The following is an 18,841-nucleotide window of genomic DNA, read 5'->3' as shown; positions in this document are numbered from 1 at the left end:
GACAGACGTGGCGATGGAGCAGTCCTCACATAGGCCACTCAGCCTCAATCAAAATTCCACAGTTTCATGCAAAAATAAAAAGACATTCAACTGTTAAAAACTGACTTGTTAATTAGCTTCGACATTGTCTCCCTCTTTACGAACATTCCCCACAAAGAAACAGTAGAATTATTAACTCAAAAATTTCCTCCTGATATAGTTGAATTATTCAAATTTGTTATTACATCCAGTAACTTCACCTGGAAAGGTCAAATTTACGAGCAAGAAGGAACAGCAATGGGATCTCCTTTATCACCAAACTTAGCAAACCTGTTTCTAGAACACCTTGAAGAAATATTCACTTTTGAACCCAAACCAAAAATTTGGTTACGATATGTCGATGACATATTTGCACTCTGGGATCATCCCTGAACAGGAATTACTACTGTTTCTAGATAAAATAAACCTTCTTCATCCTCGCATCAACTTTACGCTAGAAAAAGAATCTCCACAGGGTATCTCCTTTCTGGATTTACACATTCAAAGAAAAGAAGATGGTTCCATCGCCACGTCTGTCTATGGCAAGACTACATTTTCAGGTTGCTACATTCACAATTCTTCCGCTCATCATCCATCTCAGGAATTTGGCATCATTAAATCACTAGTTTCCATAGCACACAAATTCTGCTCCTCTGAAGATTCTCTAACCCAAGAAGTAGAAATAATCAAAAATACAGCCATACTAAATGGATATAATCTTAAAACAACTCAAAAAATCATCAGTCACCTTCCCACACATCAACCCAGACAAGAAGAAATCCATAGGATTCCCATACCATACGTCAAAGGCATCTCCAAATGTCTTTCAAAAATTATGAAGAAATACAATTTTGCCACTACTTACAAACCTATCAACCACATCTATAACTTGTTACCTTCTCCTAAGGACAAACTCTCACCTCTGATGTTACCTGGCGTTTATGAGATCCCATGCTCCTGCAAATTGTCTTACTTTGGTCAGACAGGTAGGTCTGTTCAGAAACGCATCTCGGAACATCAAGACCACATTCGTCTTTTCACACCGCAGAAATCTGGTCTCTCCCAACATGGAGTTGAAAATCCAAACCATAAGATCCATTGGAAGAAGTCGAACCTTTTACACAGATCTTTATATAAATATGAACGTTTACATAAAGAAAGTGCTGAAGCCTACTACACAGACCAAATTTAAACTGCAACGACGTTCTTACTATTCCTAAGTATAGGAAATTTTTATACAAAATTGTGTAAAATAATCTTTATATATATATATATTTTTTTTCCCAGTTATTTAATTTACTTCTATAACACGTTGCTACACGCATATTGAGATTACATTGTAATCATGCGCCCTAACTGTATGTTATTACTAGTGTTGTTTGAACTACTGTACTGATGATGTCCCAAGATACTTGGGATGAAATATTTACGAATTAAATAGTCATTACTGTGGTTAGTACATGTGCTTTTAGTGATGAATTTACCACAGGTTTCGTTATATAAAAATGTGTTATTCTTTTTAAAATACTTGATGTTTTATATTTGCAACATATTTAAAATGATACAGGATTAACTTGACAAACTAAGTACCCATGTAAACAAATTTGCTGTATTGAAAAGACAAAGCTAATCAAAGATGAGCATATTTAGTAATATATTCTCTAATTAACATGCTAATCAAAATATAACTGCTTTTAATAAGTTTATTATTTGTTCCAAAAAACAGTGGTTTGACTTCTTATAGGTAGGATGTCAATGTAGATTCTCTACATTAGGTACCAGTATTCACTTCCCAGAACTAGGTTTGGCATGTTAAGACTAAGCTGTTTGAGAGGGAAAGAAGGTTTGATCAAGCTCATAGAACATAGTGGCCTATTTTGTTAATGTGTTCACAGTAATTTTATAAAGTATTCATAAATTTTCAGATAATCTTCATTCATATAACATTTGAATACAATCCCAACAGTTTATGATTAGAACATTTTAACATAGTCTTCAAATTGTATCATATCATTCAATAAAGAAACAGCAATCTGCGATATCTCTTTTCTGAGCCATATTAACAGAGCATTAGTGATATTAAATTAATAACACATTTCAAAATTAACATTGCAAGAAATGTCTGGTTATAAGTTAACTACTCCTTAAGCTCTGTTGGCAGTTTAAACAATAAAACTTCATTACTCTGCATTCATTGTTTGCATTTTTTGATTATGAAAGTCTGTGTTAATTACAATAAATCACTTTTCATGAATACATTCCAAGGTAAAAACATGCATTAGGGCATATTGTTATTAAAAGTCACTCAATCATAAATATTGTGGAATGAATATTTTTCTTGCTGATTAACATGGCCAATCAATTATCTGACCTTGTTAATCAAGCTTCTTTAAGGAAGTGTATGGTGCCAATTATACACTGGTGTTCAAAAGCTAAAGATGAACTATGTTTTTACCTGTATACAAAAAATTTTCAGGACTACGGTGAAATATGTACATAAATTAGATTGCACAAACAATGTGTTATAAATTTTGTACAAATTAAATTGCAATATGTTTTTGGCAAAAGTTACAAATTTCCTAAGAATGTAGTTAAGGAATTAATGTACAGTGCTTACAGAAAAATATGCAGAGAGAGACATTTCAGTATGGAAAATGTCCACCCTGAACCACGATGCAGCTCTCACATCATACCATGCTTAGCACCTAGCAATTCAGGGTTTCTTGAGGCAAATTGGCCCACTACTCCTCCAAAGCAAGGATAAGGCCTTGTTTGTTTTCTGGAAGGGAATTTTGAGCAACAATGCATCTCTTGTCCAAATCTTCTATGGGGTTGATATCCAAGAAGCATGCTGGCTGCTCTATTTGATTAACATCCTCAGTCTCCAGAAGTATCTCCACTACTCGTGTATGATATGCTATGGCATTGTCATCCATAAAAATTATTTCTTCACTTAGAGCACCACAGAATAATCAAACATGACATTGATGAACTTCATTGCAATATTATTCATCAAACATATTCCCTTTTTTTTCCAGCACTTATAGATTGGTGCGTCAATTAAGCATAATGCCCCCCAACGCCATGCTTCCAGCACTGCCGTATCTATCCCTTTCAAGAACATTTCATGATAGTAAGAAGTACCACTTTCACAGCAGATCAAGTGTCGTCTAGAATTGGAGGAAAGACTAAAACGAATCTCATCTATAAAGAGCACATTAGACCCAATATTTATGGATACAGCACCACCACTGAAAACGTGCTCTATGATGAGCAGTGGATAAAGGGGTGCAGATTAAAAGCTTTCAGGTATATAGGCCTACTTGTCACAGACTTCTTGCCAAAGTTTGTCGAGATATCTACATACCCTGTGCTTGAATGGAGCCAACTTCCAAGCTGAACTGTCGTAGTGTGTCGATTATATTTTGCTGCTTTAACCAAAAATTTGTCTTCATGATCCTTGGTAGAGCAAGGGCGACCTCTTAGCATACATCTGGAACATATTTCACTGGTTTGAAACACTGCCCCAGTGCCTGAACGAAACACTGCGAGATTCCAACCTCTGATAATATCAGTAATTCTGCAACCTTTCCAATAATTCTTTCCTGCATGAAATCACCTAGATGATGTCTTTGAGACATTACAAGACATCCAAATTTGCAACTTTATTCCTTCAAACACAATTTGCTTATGGCAGCCTTTTGCCTTTAATCCTGTTGAGTGCTACCTACGTGACCCCTCTGCATGCAATTTGAATGTATACCTGCTTTCTACTCAAAATCATCAGTTATACAAATAGCCACAAGCTGATTTGTCTGATTTTGCAGTTGTAATCTTCAGAAATAGTGTTCATCCTGAGGTTTTGGACACCAGTATACAATTTGCATTTGAATTGTACCTTGCTAACTTAAAAAAAAAAATCAACAGAACTGCATAGTAGCCACTGCATGAGAAATTTAATCTCTATAAAACTGATATGTTAAGCTATCCACCACTTAAGATTCAAACTGAATCCTCAAACTATTTCAGTAAGGATCACCTTTACCAAAATAAGTTTCAACATAATTTTGTATATGACAGAAACACTCTTGATATAATCATAAGGCATTACATTGCCACCATCCAAAATAATTACAAAATGAAGGAATATTCATTTAACACAGAGGAGGCAGCAGAAAGCAGCTCTGTCAGGTGATCACACTGACAATTTCGAAAATGGAGCTATCATTCTCAATTCAATTTTAACTATAATACAGAAAATTTTAGAAATGAAAATTCTAACACTGAATTTTCATTTATTGCTATTTCTGTGGTGAAAAAAAAATCAAAATTAAATCTATAAAATCTGTATACTAATAGATCTTTTATAGTCTTCTAAAAATTTATAATTATCAAAGCAAACACATACATGCACACACTGCATGTGTGTGCACATACTGCAGGACAATAATTCCGTTAAAAAAAAAAATACCTGTATAACTAGTGGTTCCAGTGTTTTTTCTACTGAACGAGTTCTTATTTCCAAATTTTTAGGATCCCATTTTAAAGTAATTGAACCAGAATTGATATCATTTGCCATCTTCTGATCTGTAGTTAATATTCCTAAAATATTTATAATTATGCAAAAATTAACAGAAATAAAAGCAAAATGAAAATAATAATATTCATATTGTAGATCACAGCAGGCAATGTTAGCAATATGATTTTATACTTTAAAATTCAATTTAGCAAATTATCAAATTAAGATTTAAATATGAGTATTTTACCAGTTATAATGAATACTTCAGCTCTTCAAAGAAGAAGTAATAAACCTCTTTTCCACTATTGATTAACACCATTAAATAAAATACATTAATGGAAAAGAAGCAGAGCTGGCTGAAGAATTGAGGATATACCATGTCAACAAAATTTTAAATATAGTTAATATATTCTTTCTGCACAGTTGCATAGTGTAGCAAATAGCACTGATGTGAAGAAAAGCAATGGTAGCCAAGGTATCATTGTTTAAAGATTTCAACCAAAGGGATTTCATACAGTGTAATGTCTGCGAGATGTATGCATTACCAAAGGCAAATGGAATTTGTTTGAAAGCAATAATATTGGAAAAGTGTGCCAAAAATGCTGTCAAAGTAAGAGTCAAAAGTGTGAGATTGAAGTGGTGGACAGACAGAGAATACATATGAAAACGTGTGATGATATAATGGCAGATAGGACTGAAAGAGAGATTAAAAGTGACATGATTGAGAGAGAGAGAGAGAGAGAGAGAGAGTAAAAGTGTTGATTGAAAGAATAGTAGTATGGCAGATGTAAAGAATGAAGAGTTGGCTGTAATGAGGGAGATAGATTGGTTAGGAATGATACACAAGACGAAGCAGGAGCTGCAACAAATGTAGAAACGTCTGGTGAGTGGGTCACAGTTGATATCAGAAAGAAATGCAAGAAAAGAGAAATGAATGCTTGACTAAGAGAGAAGGAAAAATCAAATCTTGTAAGGTGATTCTATCATAGAGGTGTGAGTGGCAAGAGATTGACAAAATCGTGCTTCACAGGAGCAAAAATTAATTATGTTAGTGAGGCTATTATATGCAAAAGGATAACGTGAAAGAGTATGGCAAGAGGGAAGACATGAAAAAATTACTGGAAGTAGCAAAAGAAAAGAGTGAGAGAGTTAAGACAGTGAGTCTGTTGCTACAGTATGACAGAATGGAGCTAAGAAGAAGGGCCATAATAGTGATGACACAATGTGTAGGTCATGCAGGAGGCAAAAGACTCGTATAAGAAGGATGGTTTACATTTGAATGGGTTTGGTGTTCATTACCTAGTAGACAGGAAAAACTTAACAAGCATAGGGACATGGAATGAAAGAACTCTTCACCAGGAAGGAGCATTGAAATTACTACTGCATGAACTGGACAACAACCGATGGGAAGTGATTGAACTCTGAGAAACCAGATGGACTGGAAAAGGAGAATTCCACCATGGACAGTACAAAATCTTAACTTTAGGCAGGGAGGACAACAAACACCAAGAAGGAGTAACACTTATATTAAAACCAAAGGCTCAAAACTCTCTATTGTCTTACAATCCTATCTCACCTAGGATAATTAAATCAAGATTTAAAACATCAATTGGATCACCGACTATTATTCAAGTATACTCACCAACTTCGACATCATCAGAAGAAGACATTGAGGAGTTCTATATAGATTTGCATAAAGCAGTACAGCAGACATCAAGTCAAGATCTACTAATTGTAATGGGGGACTTAAATGTAAAAGTAGACAAAGATTAGGATACCTGGCCAAAAGTTTGGATATGGAGAAAGCAATGAACATGTCAAAAGACTGCTAAACTTCTGCTCAAATAACAGACTAACAATAACCAACACTCTTTAAACAACCAAAACCCCAAAGAAAATGGACATGGATATCACCAGACAGACAAACCAAGAATATAATAGACTATATTATTGTAAACCAAAGATGGAAATCACGTATCCTAAATTGCAAATCCTTTTCTGCAGATTGTGGATCAGACCATAAGCTAGTATTAGCAAATCTAAGAATAAAGTTAAAATCTGAAAGCACTTTTAGAGTTAAAAGGAGACTGAATGTAAAAAAAAAACTACAAGACAACAGTATTCTAAGAAAATATCAACTAGAACTAGATAAAAACCTGAAGGAACTACCAAAACAGAATATAAACATCGAAGAACACTGGTGCAAATTAAAGGAAATATTAAAATCAGCAGAAAATACAATAGGTTACACAGAAAGAGAAAGTAAAGGATTGGATCTCGAATGAAGTAAAAAGGTTAAGTGATCAAAGGAAAAGCATGAAACTAAAACAGAACTATAACAGAAATGAATATAATAGATTAACCAGAAAAATTAGAAAACTAGTTAAAAGAGACAAGATAATTGGTTAAAAGAAAAATGCAACATGGCAGAGAAGCTATCAAAAGAAAATAACCTTCATGGATTATATAAACAAATAGACCAAATTAGTAAGACACAGACAACAAAAATGATAATGATCAAAAACAAAGAGGGACAACTAATTGAAAGTAAAACAAAAAGAATGGCCAGATGAGAAGAATACTTTAGAGATTTATATAATAAAAACAGCTCCCAGGATATTACTACCAGCCACTGCTGGTAGTAATATCCTGGTGGATATTACTCCAGCCACTGAAATGGAAGAGGAAACAAATATCTTTACCAAAGAAATAATAGCACACATATAGAATAACTTAAAACTAGGAAAGCACCTGGCATTGATCAAATACATGCAGAATTCTTAAAAGCAGGAAAGGAACAACTTTTGGAACCATTTGAAAGGATCTACTTTTTTGAACTTATTTGAAAGGACCTACAGAAATGAAGCAGTGCCTAATAATTGGACAAAATCAGTTATAACTCCTATATACAAAAAAGGAGATGAAACAGAATGTGATAATTACGGAGGCATTAACCTTCTCAGTATTCCAAGTAAGATTTTTACGAAAGTACTCCAAAAAACAAATTAAGCCATATATAGAACTAGCACTAGGAGAAGAATAAGCAGGTTTCAGACCAGGACGAAGCACAATTGATCAACTATTCACCTTAAGACAGCTAATAGAAAAGACACTAGAGTACAACCAAAGTTGCTACATAAATTTCATAGATTTTCGTCAGGCATTTGATTCAATCCGTAGAAGAGAACTATGGAAAACTATGAAAGAATTTGGAATTCCCAACAAAATCATAAGAATAATAAAGAATCTGTATGAAAAATCTGAAAGTGCAGTATGAATGGAGGACACCTTAACCAACTGGTTCCACACAGAGAGCGGAGTAAGACAGGGATGCAATCTGTCACCAGACCTGTTCAATCTCACACTGGAAGAAGCAACTAACAAGGCCTTAAACAATGAAGACTCTGGAATCAAAATATATGGGAAATATGTAACAAATTTAAAATTTGCAGACGACATTGCATTACTTGCAAATACAAAAGAAAATCTACAGCGAATTTCTGATAAAATAAAGGAGTGTATAAAATTTGGATTAAACATAAATATAGACAAAACAAAAACTATGCAAACAGGAAAAATAAGCACCAATCTGAAAATTGAAATTGTTAGTAAGAATCTAGAGCAGGTAGAAACGTCACCTACCTTGAAGGAGTTATCGAAAAATATTACAAAAGATATAAACAGACGAATCAGTCAAGCATCCCAAACTTTTGGATGACTTAATAAAATATAGAAGTCAAGAGACATCAAACAAGTAACAAAAGTAAGAATCTATGAAACAATGGTCTTCCCAATATTTCTCTATGGAAGTGAATACTGGAATCTCAAAAAGGCTGAAGAGAAAAAATTATTAACTACTGAGGGTTGGCCAAGAAGATTACTTGGAGTATCTCTGCTGGATAAACTAAGAAAAGAAGACATAAGGAAACGACTAAAACAAGAAATAACAATAATAGACAAAATCCAAGAAAGAAGACTGCGATGGTTTGGCCATGTGACCAGAATGGGAACAGAAAGACTACCATCTAAAGCCCTGAATACAACAATGGGAAGTAAAAGATCCAAAGGACGACCCAGAATTAGATGTATAGACAAAATGAAAGAGGACCTGAAAACCAAATCACAAGCAACACCAAACTGGACAGAATTGTTCGGACTCTCCCGGAACAGACAGAAGTGAAAAGAGATCATTCAGCCTCATCGTCATCCACATAGATGATGGAAGAGAGAAGAACAGGAAAGTGTTCAGAGTCTGAAAAATAGTTGTTGAATGAAATGAAAGTGGATGTCAAAATCAGGGAGACTAGAGCAGTTGAGTGGATATGCAGATATCAGTCAGGAAGTTGAGTGTAAAAATGTGTACAAAATGCCTAAGTTAGTACCAGTGGTAACAAATGGGATAGTTAGTATAAATAAAGCATCAGGATAGTAGTTGGCCTAAGTGCTTCTGTACTTTATGTACACTAATCTTCTTCTTCTCGAGTATTCAGCAATTGAGCAGATTCTTCTTTTAGTAGCAGAAATTTTCCTTCCACTCTCTTCTGTTCTGAGCTTTCTCATTCAAGGCTGTGTACCTGTCTCCATTTAGCATGTCATCTAACATTGTTTTCCTTACTCTTCCTCTGGGTCTTTTTCCATCTATTTTTCCTTTGATGGCATCTCTGATGATTCTATTCCCTCTCAGAATATGTCCGATCCAGTTTCCCTTGCTTCTTTTTATCCTCCTTAATAGACTTCTTTCTTCTTCTTCTGCTCTTTTTAAGACCTTTTCATTAGTTATTTTATCTGTCCATTTGATTTTTTCCATCCTTCTCCAAATCCACATCCCAAAGCTTTACAAAATCCTAATTTCTTCTTTCTTCAATGTCCAAGTTTCAACTGCACAAAGGGCAACACTCCACACATAACATTTTATTAGTCTTTTCTTTAGGTTTATATTCATTTTACTTCTGAATAAATTCCATTTTCTATTAAAGGCATCTCTTCCCATTGCTATTCTTGCTTTTATGTCGCTTTTTTGTCACTTTTACATCTTCCATCATTGCTAATAACACTTCCTAGATATTTAAATGTCTTTACTTGATTCAATATTTCCTCATTTATTCTGATATCCATATTTGTCTCTTTCCTTGCTATTTTCATTACCTTTTTTTTTTTATGTTAATTTTCATTCCATAATTGATACAGGATTCCAGTAATCTGGTCAACAGGTGTTGCCTGTTTCAGTATTTCATAATAATGCCTTGTCATCTGCGTATCTTATTGCAAATATATGTCTACCTCCAATCTTTATTCCATCTTCTGAATTCTCCAGTGCTTCTTTAAACATTGCTTCAAAATACATGTTAAACAAAATTGGTAACAGAGAACAGCCTCGTCTTACTCCTCATCCAATGATACCTGGTTCTGTTGTACCACACGTCTCTCAATATGGCAGTTTGTCCCATATATAGTGAAATACACTCATGAGCAGTTGAATTAGAGATACCTGCCTAGTAGCGAGTAGCACCTCCTTTCGCCTTGATGACGGCAGCAATGCACCGTGGTATGGACTCCACAAAGGCACCAGAAGCGTTGGGGGAGCCAAACTGATTTGTGACTGCTGCACAGCCTCCCACAATGCATGGAGATTTGTCGGAGCAGGGTACAGGGTGCGTATATCTCTCTCGACTGCATCCTAGATGTGTTCAATAGGATTGAGGTTAGGGGACCTCAGGGGCCAGTCAAGCATCCACATGTCCATGGAGTGTTTACCCACAATTCGGGAGCGGTGGGCCAGTGCATTGTCTTGCTGTAGGTAGGTACAGGTCTCCTGCAGGGTGCTGTAGGCGCAGAAATGGGTGCATATGATCTGACAGCAGGTCCCTGTATCGTTCACAGGTGAGGGACGATAGTAGATGTACTAGGGGACCCATTTCATCCCACGTGAACAGTCCCCCATACGAAGATACCACCACCACCGGCCTGAACTGTACCCTGCTGGCATGAGGGATCCATCAGTTCATGTGCTTGGCGATGCACTTGTACCCTGCCATCAGTGTGTACCAACGTGTACCTCAACTCATCAGTCCAGGTGACCTTTTTCCATGCGTCGTAGGGTCCAATGGCGGTGTTCCTGCACCCATGCTAATCGTTGTGCCTTGTGACGTGCGGTGAGCAGAGGTACCCTAGTCGGGCAGTGGCTTCTGTACCCCATAGCGAGGAGATGGTTCTGGATGGTGTGGCTGCTCACATGTCGTTGTTGTCCAGCATTGAATTGGCGAGCGATCTGCAGTACTGTGGCCCCTCTATCAGCTGTTACCATCTGAGCTAGCTGACGGCGTCCCCTGTCATCGACGCGTTGTACACCACAGCAGTTTTCCCTGATTCCATGTACTCATGGTACACTCTTGACACAGTGGCCCGTGAAAAACCCAGTGCCAGCACGACTTCGGAGATGGAATGCCCCATACATCTGGCTCAGACTATCTGGCCGCGATCGAATCTTCCCCCATTCTGTGCTTGACTATTACTCAGATGGTCAGTACAAGGTCTGACGACATCTCTGTCATGTGCCACATGGCACTATTCCATTCACCTGGGCGACCACAGCATCATTTTGCCAACACGGCAGATATCTCTAATTCAACTGCTCATGAGTGTAATTAGCCTTCTGTCTAATACACTAATAAATGTCTAATACTCCTTGTGCACTAATACAAGGAGGAATTTTTGTGATTTGTTAGTTCATCCTAGCCAAAGATTATTTGCATTAGTGAGACCTGATTGATAGAAGATGATATAATTAGTGGGATAGAATGTGGAGGATATAGTGTCTTCAGGGAGGATAGAGAGAAAAGAATGGGGAGAGGAGTGTTATTGATTATAGCGAATGAGCTGCAACCAAAGAGAGTAGAAGTTCAACTGCAGGCTAGTAAAAATAGCACATTTTAGGCTATCTGGTGTGAGATTGAGAGCAGCAGAACAAATATACAGTTGGATGCTTCTATAGACCAGGGGATGGAAAAGATGATAGAGACAGTATGCATTGGCAAATAAGCTCAATGAGTGGAGGGCAGGTAATTATTATGAGGGATTTCAACTATGGTAACACACACTGGAAGGAAGAGAGAACGATGGGAGGAAGGAAATTGAATTTATGCAGTTACTAAGGAATAATTACCTGAGACAGCATTGCATGTGATGGAATATAGCAGCAGTATGAGTGGGCTCGATCTAATAACTGCATCTGAGAATTAGTCTGTACCCAATATGAACACATTGCCGCCAACTGGTGAGTGATCATATGGTCTTGACCTGTGAGATAGTTAAATTCAGTGTGTGGAATTTTCAGTTAAGAGGGATTTCAGTTAGGAGATTGCTTGGATCAGTGCCCTTACACATGAAACTGTGAGGGAGGATGTTGATACTGTATGGGAAGTGGTAAAGAAGAGTTGGAAAGAAATAAGGTAGGCTGCATACCTTGAGTCAGGAGAGTAAATCAAGGAGGAGTTATATGGATGAATATCATCATTAAGCAGGAACTACAAAAAAAAGAAAGAAAAAATTGTGGAGTGGTAAGAAAGACAAAAGCAGAGCAAGAAAGGAAATTAGCAGTGCATGCCAAAGATAATCTTAAACAGTTCTTTCGATATGCTGCAAGTAAAAGGAAGAATGTTTATGGCAGAATGATTTTAATAAATTAGGATGGTCGAGAGATAACTGAATCAGTCGAAACAGTACAATTACTAAGTGAACGCATTGCATGAGTATATCATCCAGGCAGAGATATTGCAGTAATGAGAGAGGCAAAGACTTATATGGGAACTGAGGTAAATAAAATGAAGGTATAGCATATTACAGAACCTTGATGTGAATACAGCTATGGGATTAGATGGTTATATCAGCTTGAGTTTTATGTGAAGGTGTTAGGTTAGTCCCAAGAGAGTGGAAAGAGGGGAAAATAGTTCCACTGCATAAAGGAGGATCCAAGACAATGTAGCAAATTACTGACCAATCAGCATTATCAGTTGTTGTCAAGGTACTAAAGAAATTAGCCAAGAGCAAAATACAGGAATGAATAGACTGGGATGGGATGGTGTGTGGGGAGGTTTTTTGAAAGGTAGATCGTGCCTCAGTAACTTGCTCATGTTTTAAAATAAAGAACTTTTATTATTAAAAGACCAGAAGATAAATGATAAAATATACAAAGAGCCAACAAGTTTCACTAGCCCACTGTCTAGCATATTTTAATACATCAGACGAAATATGTACAATTTAAATTTTTGCTCATGTTTTATAATTCAGTGACAGCTGAGTTGGATAAAGGTAATGAGTTTAACAGTATACTGGTGGACTTTGTAAAAGCGTTTGACAGGATACCACATGGAATTCTAATCAATAAACTGCAGCACGTGGAGGTTAGATATAGGGTTGTTGTAGTGGATAGAGGGGGGGGGGGTAATGGAGAGATATCAGAGAGTAGTCTATTCAGGAGTAGAGTCCAGAAGAAGGCCTGTGACTCGTGCCACAGTGCTCTATTCTTGGGTGTTACTGTTTAATTTCTACATTAATGATATAGGAAAGGATCCAAGAGGAACTGTTCAACTGTTTGCTAATGATGCAAAATTTAGTAGAGTAATAGTTAACACAGATAATGTTAAATTGCAGGATGATTTGTTGGATAGATTGGCAACATAGGCAAAGGAGAATGGATGTCAGTTTAATGTGGCAAAATGTAAGGTTATGCATTTTGGAATGAAAAGATTACCGCTATATACCACATTAATGGAACTGCACTCCAGGAAATTGATGAAGCCAGAGATTTGGGAGTGCCGTGAATAGGTAGTTAAAGTTTAGAGGGCACATAGCAAAAGTGGAGGAAGCACCTCATCAAATTACTTGGTTACTGAAGATTGCTGTGACAAGCAGAATCAAGCAAGTTATTATTCCTCTTTAACGAGCTTTGATAAGACCCCATCTTGACTGCTGTAAGCAGATCTAGTCACCTGGGTTTTTTTGGTGATGAGGAAGAGGTGGAAAGGATCCAGAGTTGAGTGAACAAGATGGTAACAGGTATATGGAATGAACCTTACACGAAGAGGTTGAAGATTTGTGGGTTACAGAAACTGGTTGACAAACACAAAAGGGGTGATATGATTGAGACAAAAATTACTGAAAGGTTTTACAAGATTAATTCAGAAGAAATTTTTCAGAACAACTGTGGAAGTAGGAAAACTAGAGGCCATCTTTGGAAACTGAGCAAGAGTGTAGTTAGAAAGGGTGTTACAACTAGATGTTTTGCTTGGAGAATGGTGAATGAGTGGAATAGGTTGCCAGAGTCTGTTGCAGATGGCATGACTATGAATGAGTTCAAAGCAAAGTATGATAGATACTGTACAAATGTTGGATAGTGCTTGGCATGATGTTTAGGTCCTCCCACCATGAGTCTAAGGACTCCATGAAGTAGCCTATATCAATAATATTGTTATAAAAATAAAATACAGGCGAGATTCTAAATAACAATTAGAAAATGTGATATTAAGGCAACAATGATCAGGAAAAGGCCAGGCTATCTGCAGTTATGGCTGAAACAACTACTGCTATAGGACAGTATTATTTCTGTTAATTACATGCATTCCTTGCAGTCTGTTTTGTGGGATAAAAAATGATTTTTGATTGATGATGTATGATTGATGCGGTATTAACAAAAGATTGAGCGACTCAACAACAAAGGCAAGCTAACGATTATTGTTGAGTTGAAATACTGATTCTCTTCAACCCAATTTTCCAAAATATATGAAACTGCCATAACAATACTTGCTATTTATTTCTTAAAGTTTTAAACTTTTTTTTTCCTGTGCAAAACTATATGTAAAACATTTAAATGTCTTTTTTCATAAAGTAAAATCAGTGGTGCAAGATATACGCAAGGGCAAGTTATATTCAAGTAAATACAGTAGTTACCAATCCTGCCCATGAAAGATTGGTAACCTATAGCCACACCTGGTACCAACAGCAGGCCAAGAATCTTGCTCAAGAGAGATCAAATATGAACAATATTTTACAAGTCATTTCAAACTGCCATTAAACAGAATGGTGATCTCTGCTTACAGTAATCACCTGTCGTCAAGACTCATCTATACCACTGCTGAATTCAAACTAATAGCCTGTCTATTGTGGGTATAAATCCTACAACCAGAATTACAATTAACATTTTAAACTATATTTAAATATTATTAAGCTACTATTTTGTCTTCAAAACATCTACATAGGAATAAAAACAAAAATATACACATAGACTAAGTTCTCATGACAAAACAAATGTTTGCCATTTAATTTTTGTGAATTTAAATAAAATCAATTCTTTAATGCCTTTACATTCCCTCAAGAAAGAAGGCAATTCTCATTTATCCCTAAATTTCTTTTGGAATCAATAAGTACAGGTCCTAATATATAACCACTGCTTAAGTTGAATGCATTCCACATTAAACTAATGAAAACGTCGTATGTTTATTTGTACATACTTGTCCATGTTGAATGCTTGATTTTTCCATACTGCAGAGTTAAAACTCAAGTTTTTTTTTTTTTTTGCATGTCCCAATGATCAACTAACTCTGGAATCAGTCTAGAGAAAGTTTCTGCAGTCAGTGATTAGTATCTAACCCACATCTGTTTTTTAAAGTTCTTCTCTTCAGAAGACATATTATAGGTTAGTATTAGTCATGACGCTTAACACGAAAAGTACTATGAGCCTCCTCTTAGCAAGTTAACTAAGCATTAAGTTAGGTGGTCAACTATTAAAATAAATATTTTCACCATATTTAGTTCTTGACTTTTATAAATTTCCATATTTTAGAACCAATGTTTGTGTATTTTAGCCATGTAGTTGCAAATGCTTACACCATGAAATTGGAATTTTCTTAAAGCATACTGTTTTCGCATATAATATTTAGTGAAATTGAATGAAAATCTATATATTTAAACTATGGCTAATAATATCAGCACAAAGAAACCAGTCAGTGCAGGTTTACAAAAAATAAATTTCAGAACTAGTTTCTAGTTGCTGATAGTGCATAAGGCACCTTTGTACAAATTAAAAAAAGGAGTCCTTTCCTCAAGTAAAAGTTTTTAAGTTACTATATTATATCATTCTGATCATCAAATTCCTGCCATGTACCCTCAAGGGGCGTACAGGATATGATAGTACTACACAAAAATTTACATCATTACTAACATCCAATCTACAATTTTCCTCTAAATCAGTCTGTTACTTGTCAAGACCTCAACATTTTCAGATCTAATATTTCTATCGTCTAAGGCACTTTGTACCATATCAATCCACCTATATATATTGCTCTTCTTCTGGGTTGTTTTCCTGCTAACCTGGCAAAGAACACTTCTTTTGCTAATCTTTCCTGGCCCATTCTGTTTAAGTGACCATACCACCTGAGATTAGCTCAGCTAATGCATTCCTGGATGCTGACAACGTCAAGTTTTTTCCTAAAATTCTCATTCTTAATATGATATTGAAATTGATGCTATCTGTTCACGCCTTTAATCTTTCTCAGGACTCTCATATCTGCCGACTCTAGTCTTTGAGCAAATGTTTTACTTCTGACCCAGCTCTCAGATCCATAAGTTAAAACTGGTTTGAACACTGTCTTGTATACAGCTATTTTAGTGTTCTGACTAATTTCTCTCTTATTCCATATGAATTTATTCAATTGACTTCCCACCATACCAGCCTTGCTGATTCTGTTGTCTATTTCTATATTTAATTTACCATCTTCAGTAAAAATCGTGCCTAAGTAGCTGAAATGTTTTAGTTGTTCCACAGGTAATCCGTTCACAACGCAGTCGACATTTTCACTGATTCTACCTATTTTCATTGTCTTTGCGTTTTTATTGCTGACCTTCATGCCATATCTATTACAACAGTTATTCAATTTAGTCAGGGAATCTTGCAGACTTGTAGCAGATTTATTTAGCAGTATAACATCGTCTGCATAAAGCAAAGAGCTGACATTAAGATCTGCAATTTTGATATCAGGTTTAATACCACTTTCCTTCATAATGTGATCCATATAGATAATGAATAACAAAGGGGATAATGTACATCCTTGTCTAACACCAGATTTAACATTAAACCACCTTCCTGTACTTCCTTCAATTCTAACTGCTGACTTAAAACTAAAATAAAGACTAAGTATTGCTCGATATAATGCCCCATTGACACCATATAACTGTAGCATATGGAATAGCTTCTCTTTTGGCACCTTGTCATATGCCTTTTCCAGATCAACAAAACTTCAATACAGATCTTTGTTATATTCCCATGATTTCTCGACTATTTGTCGTTAAGTGAAGATCTGATCCTGACAGCCTCTATTTGGCCTGGATCCAGCTTGTTCTTCACCAAGCTTTTCTTTCACAATTCTTCTCCACTGTTTCTCAAGTATACTTGCATAGATCTTGCCAGGAACACTCAGTAGGGAAATACCTCTGTAATTCTCACATTCAGTTTTATTTCCCTTTTTATATATGGGCACTATTAGAGCTCTACTCCAATCATCAGGAATTTGTCCCTCTGTCCAGGCTTTCTAACTATGCACTGTAGCCACTGTAAGACTTTTATACCACCATACTTCAGCATTTCTGGTCGAATATCATCTATTCCTGCTGTCTTTTCACATTTCAAGCCTTTGATGGCTTTTTCTACTTCAAGTATGGATATGTATTCCTGACTGTATGCCTGTTGAGTGTTTTTTACCATGCTATCACTGCTTGTTTCATTTAGCAATTTTTCGAAGTAATTACTCCGTACATCAAGGATATCTTTTTCTCCTGTTTTCATGTCACCTTTATCATCTGTAACTCCTTTTACAGCACTCTTTCCTCCATTTCTGAGCTTCTTCGACAACCTCCAGAATATTTTGCCACCTTCTTGATATTTATTTTCTATATTCTTGCCAAAGTCCTCCCATGACTTTTGTTTAGCTAGTTTTACAAAGTGTTTATCTTTCTTACATTTGTCTCTGTATTCTCTAAGAGCACAAATTGATTTATTTGCCAGGAACTTTTGATATGATTTTTTCTTTTCCTTCACTGCCTCTTCAATTTCCTGTGTCCACCATGGAGTTCTGATTTTTCTATCCTTGCAGACAACCTCACAACATGCCTCTCTGGCTGAATCAATCAGGGTTTTCTTCAAGGCTTGCCACTGAATCCCCAAGATTTGGTTCCTGTTCTCAAACTCTTTCATCTTTTCTTCAATAATCTTTGTGTATTTTAGTCTACAGTTCACATCTGAGAGCTGCTCAACTTTTATTCGCTTTAAAACTTTCTTACATGTCATTCTTTTCAATATGAAATTCAATTTTTCCTGCTCAAGACTAAATAATGATCATTTCCAATTTCGAATCCTCTGTACACTCTCGTGTTCTGCACCAGGAAGAAAACATCACTATCAACAATAACATAGTCAATGAGACTTTTCTTAATTCCTTGCCTCTTCTCTCCAATGTGAATTTGTGCACATTTTTATGTTGGAACATGGTGTTAATAATAACCAGTACATGTCCTGAGCAGAAATCCAACAGATATTTGCCATTATTATTAGCTTTGCTCTTTTCTCCAAAATTTTCCCAAAATATTTTTGTACGTCTGACAATCATTTCCTACTTTGCTATTTAGATCCCCATCTACTCTCGTTTTTCCTTTTTCATTATGTCAGTTGCTTTCTCTAAAGCATCAAAAAATTCCTCCACTTCTACGTTAGTAGAACCTTCTGCGGGACCATAGGCACAAACAAGTCTCATTGTCCAGTTCCCCATTCTGATATTTGCGCACATTACTCTACTTGAGACTGACTGCCATTCAAGAAGATTAGCCTCATATTTAGTGTTGAATACTATGGCTACTGCTTTTCCTTGATTGTCATTGCCTGAATATAACATTTTGTATTTATTGCTCAGAAAGATCTCACCAGTGTTTGTCTTTTTTGTTTCAGTCCCCCCTATTATGCTGATCTTGTACTTATCTAATTCCTCAGCTAGCTTCATTTCTTTGCCATTCAGGCTTCTTATGTTGATAGTACCGATCTTTAACTCTGGTGATGTTGAGTTGGGGTGTGTTTTCAGATTTTTTCCAGTAGCTGACTTTTCACTGTTCACTCTGGTTCCCTGGCAAAAACAAAGGGAGCTTGTTTAACCAGGCGATACCCCCAGCCGGCATGAAATTTTGTGATGTTGTACCATCATTTTGTATATTGGTTTAAGCCAATAGGAATACAATTTGGTTGGCTAAATCCCAAATTGCCAGCCC

At 36.1% G+C, this 18,841-nt stretch overlaps 1 protein-coding gene across 3 annotated transcripts in view; it reads right to left on the bottom strand.

Moving 5' to 3' along the window:
• Positions 1-18,841, bottom strand: part of alpha-Cat (catenin alpha) — a 610,048-nt gene that overhangs the window by 557,988 nt on the left and 33,219 nt on the right. For all 3 annotated transcript variants that reach the window (XM_090391790.1, XM_090391792.1, XM_090391791.1), the window contains exon 2: positions 4,490-4,620. In XM_090391790.1, the coding sequence (XP_090247916.1) occupies positions 4,490-4,597 (108 nt within the window). In that variant the 5' untranslated portion in view covers positions 4,598-4,620. The remainder of the gene's footprint in view (positions 1-4,489; positions 4,621-18,841) is intronic.

Source organism: Typopeltis vanoorti, chromosome 4, assembly GCF_054136105.1.
Source record: "Typopeltis vanoorti isolate ZY-2024b chromosome 4, IOZ_Tvanoo_1.0, whole genome shotgun sequence".
Classification (NCBI taxonomy): Eukaryota; Metazoa; Arthropoda; class Arachnida; order Uropygi; family Thelyphonidae; genus Typopeltis; species Typopeltis vanoorti.
This window is presented reverse-complemented; position numbering and strand designations above follow the sequence as displayed.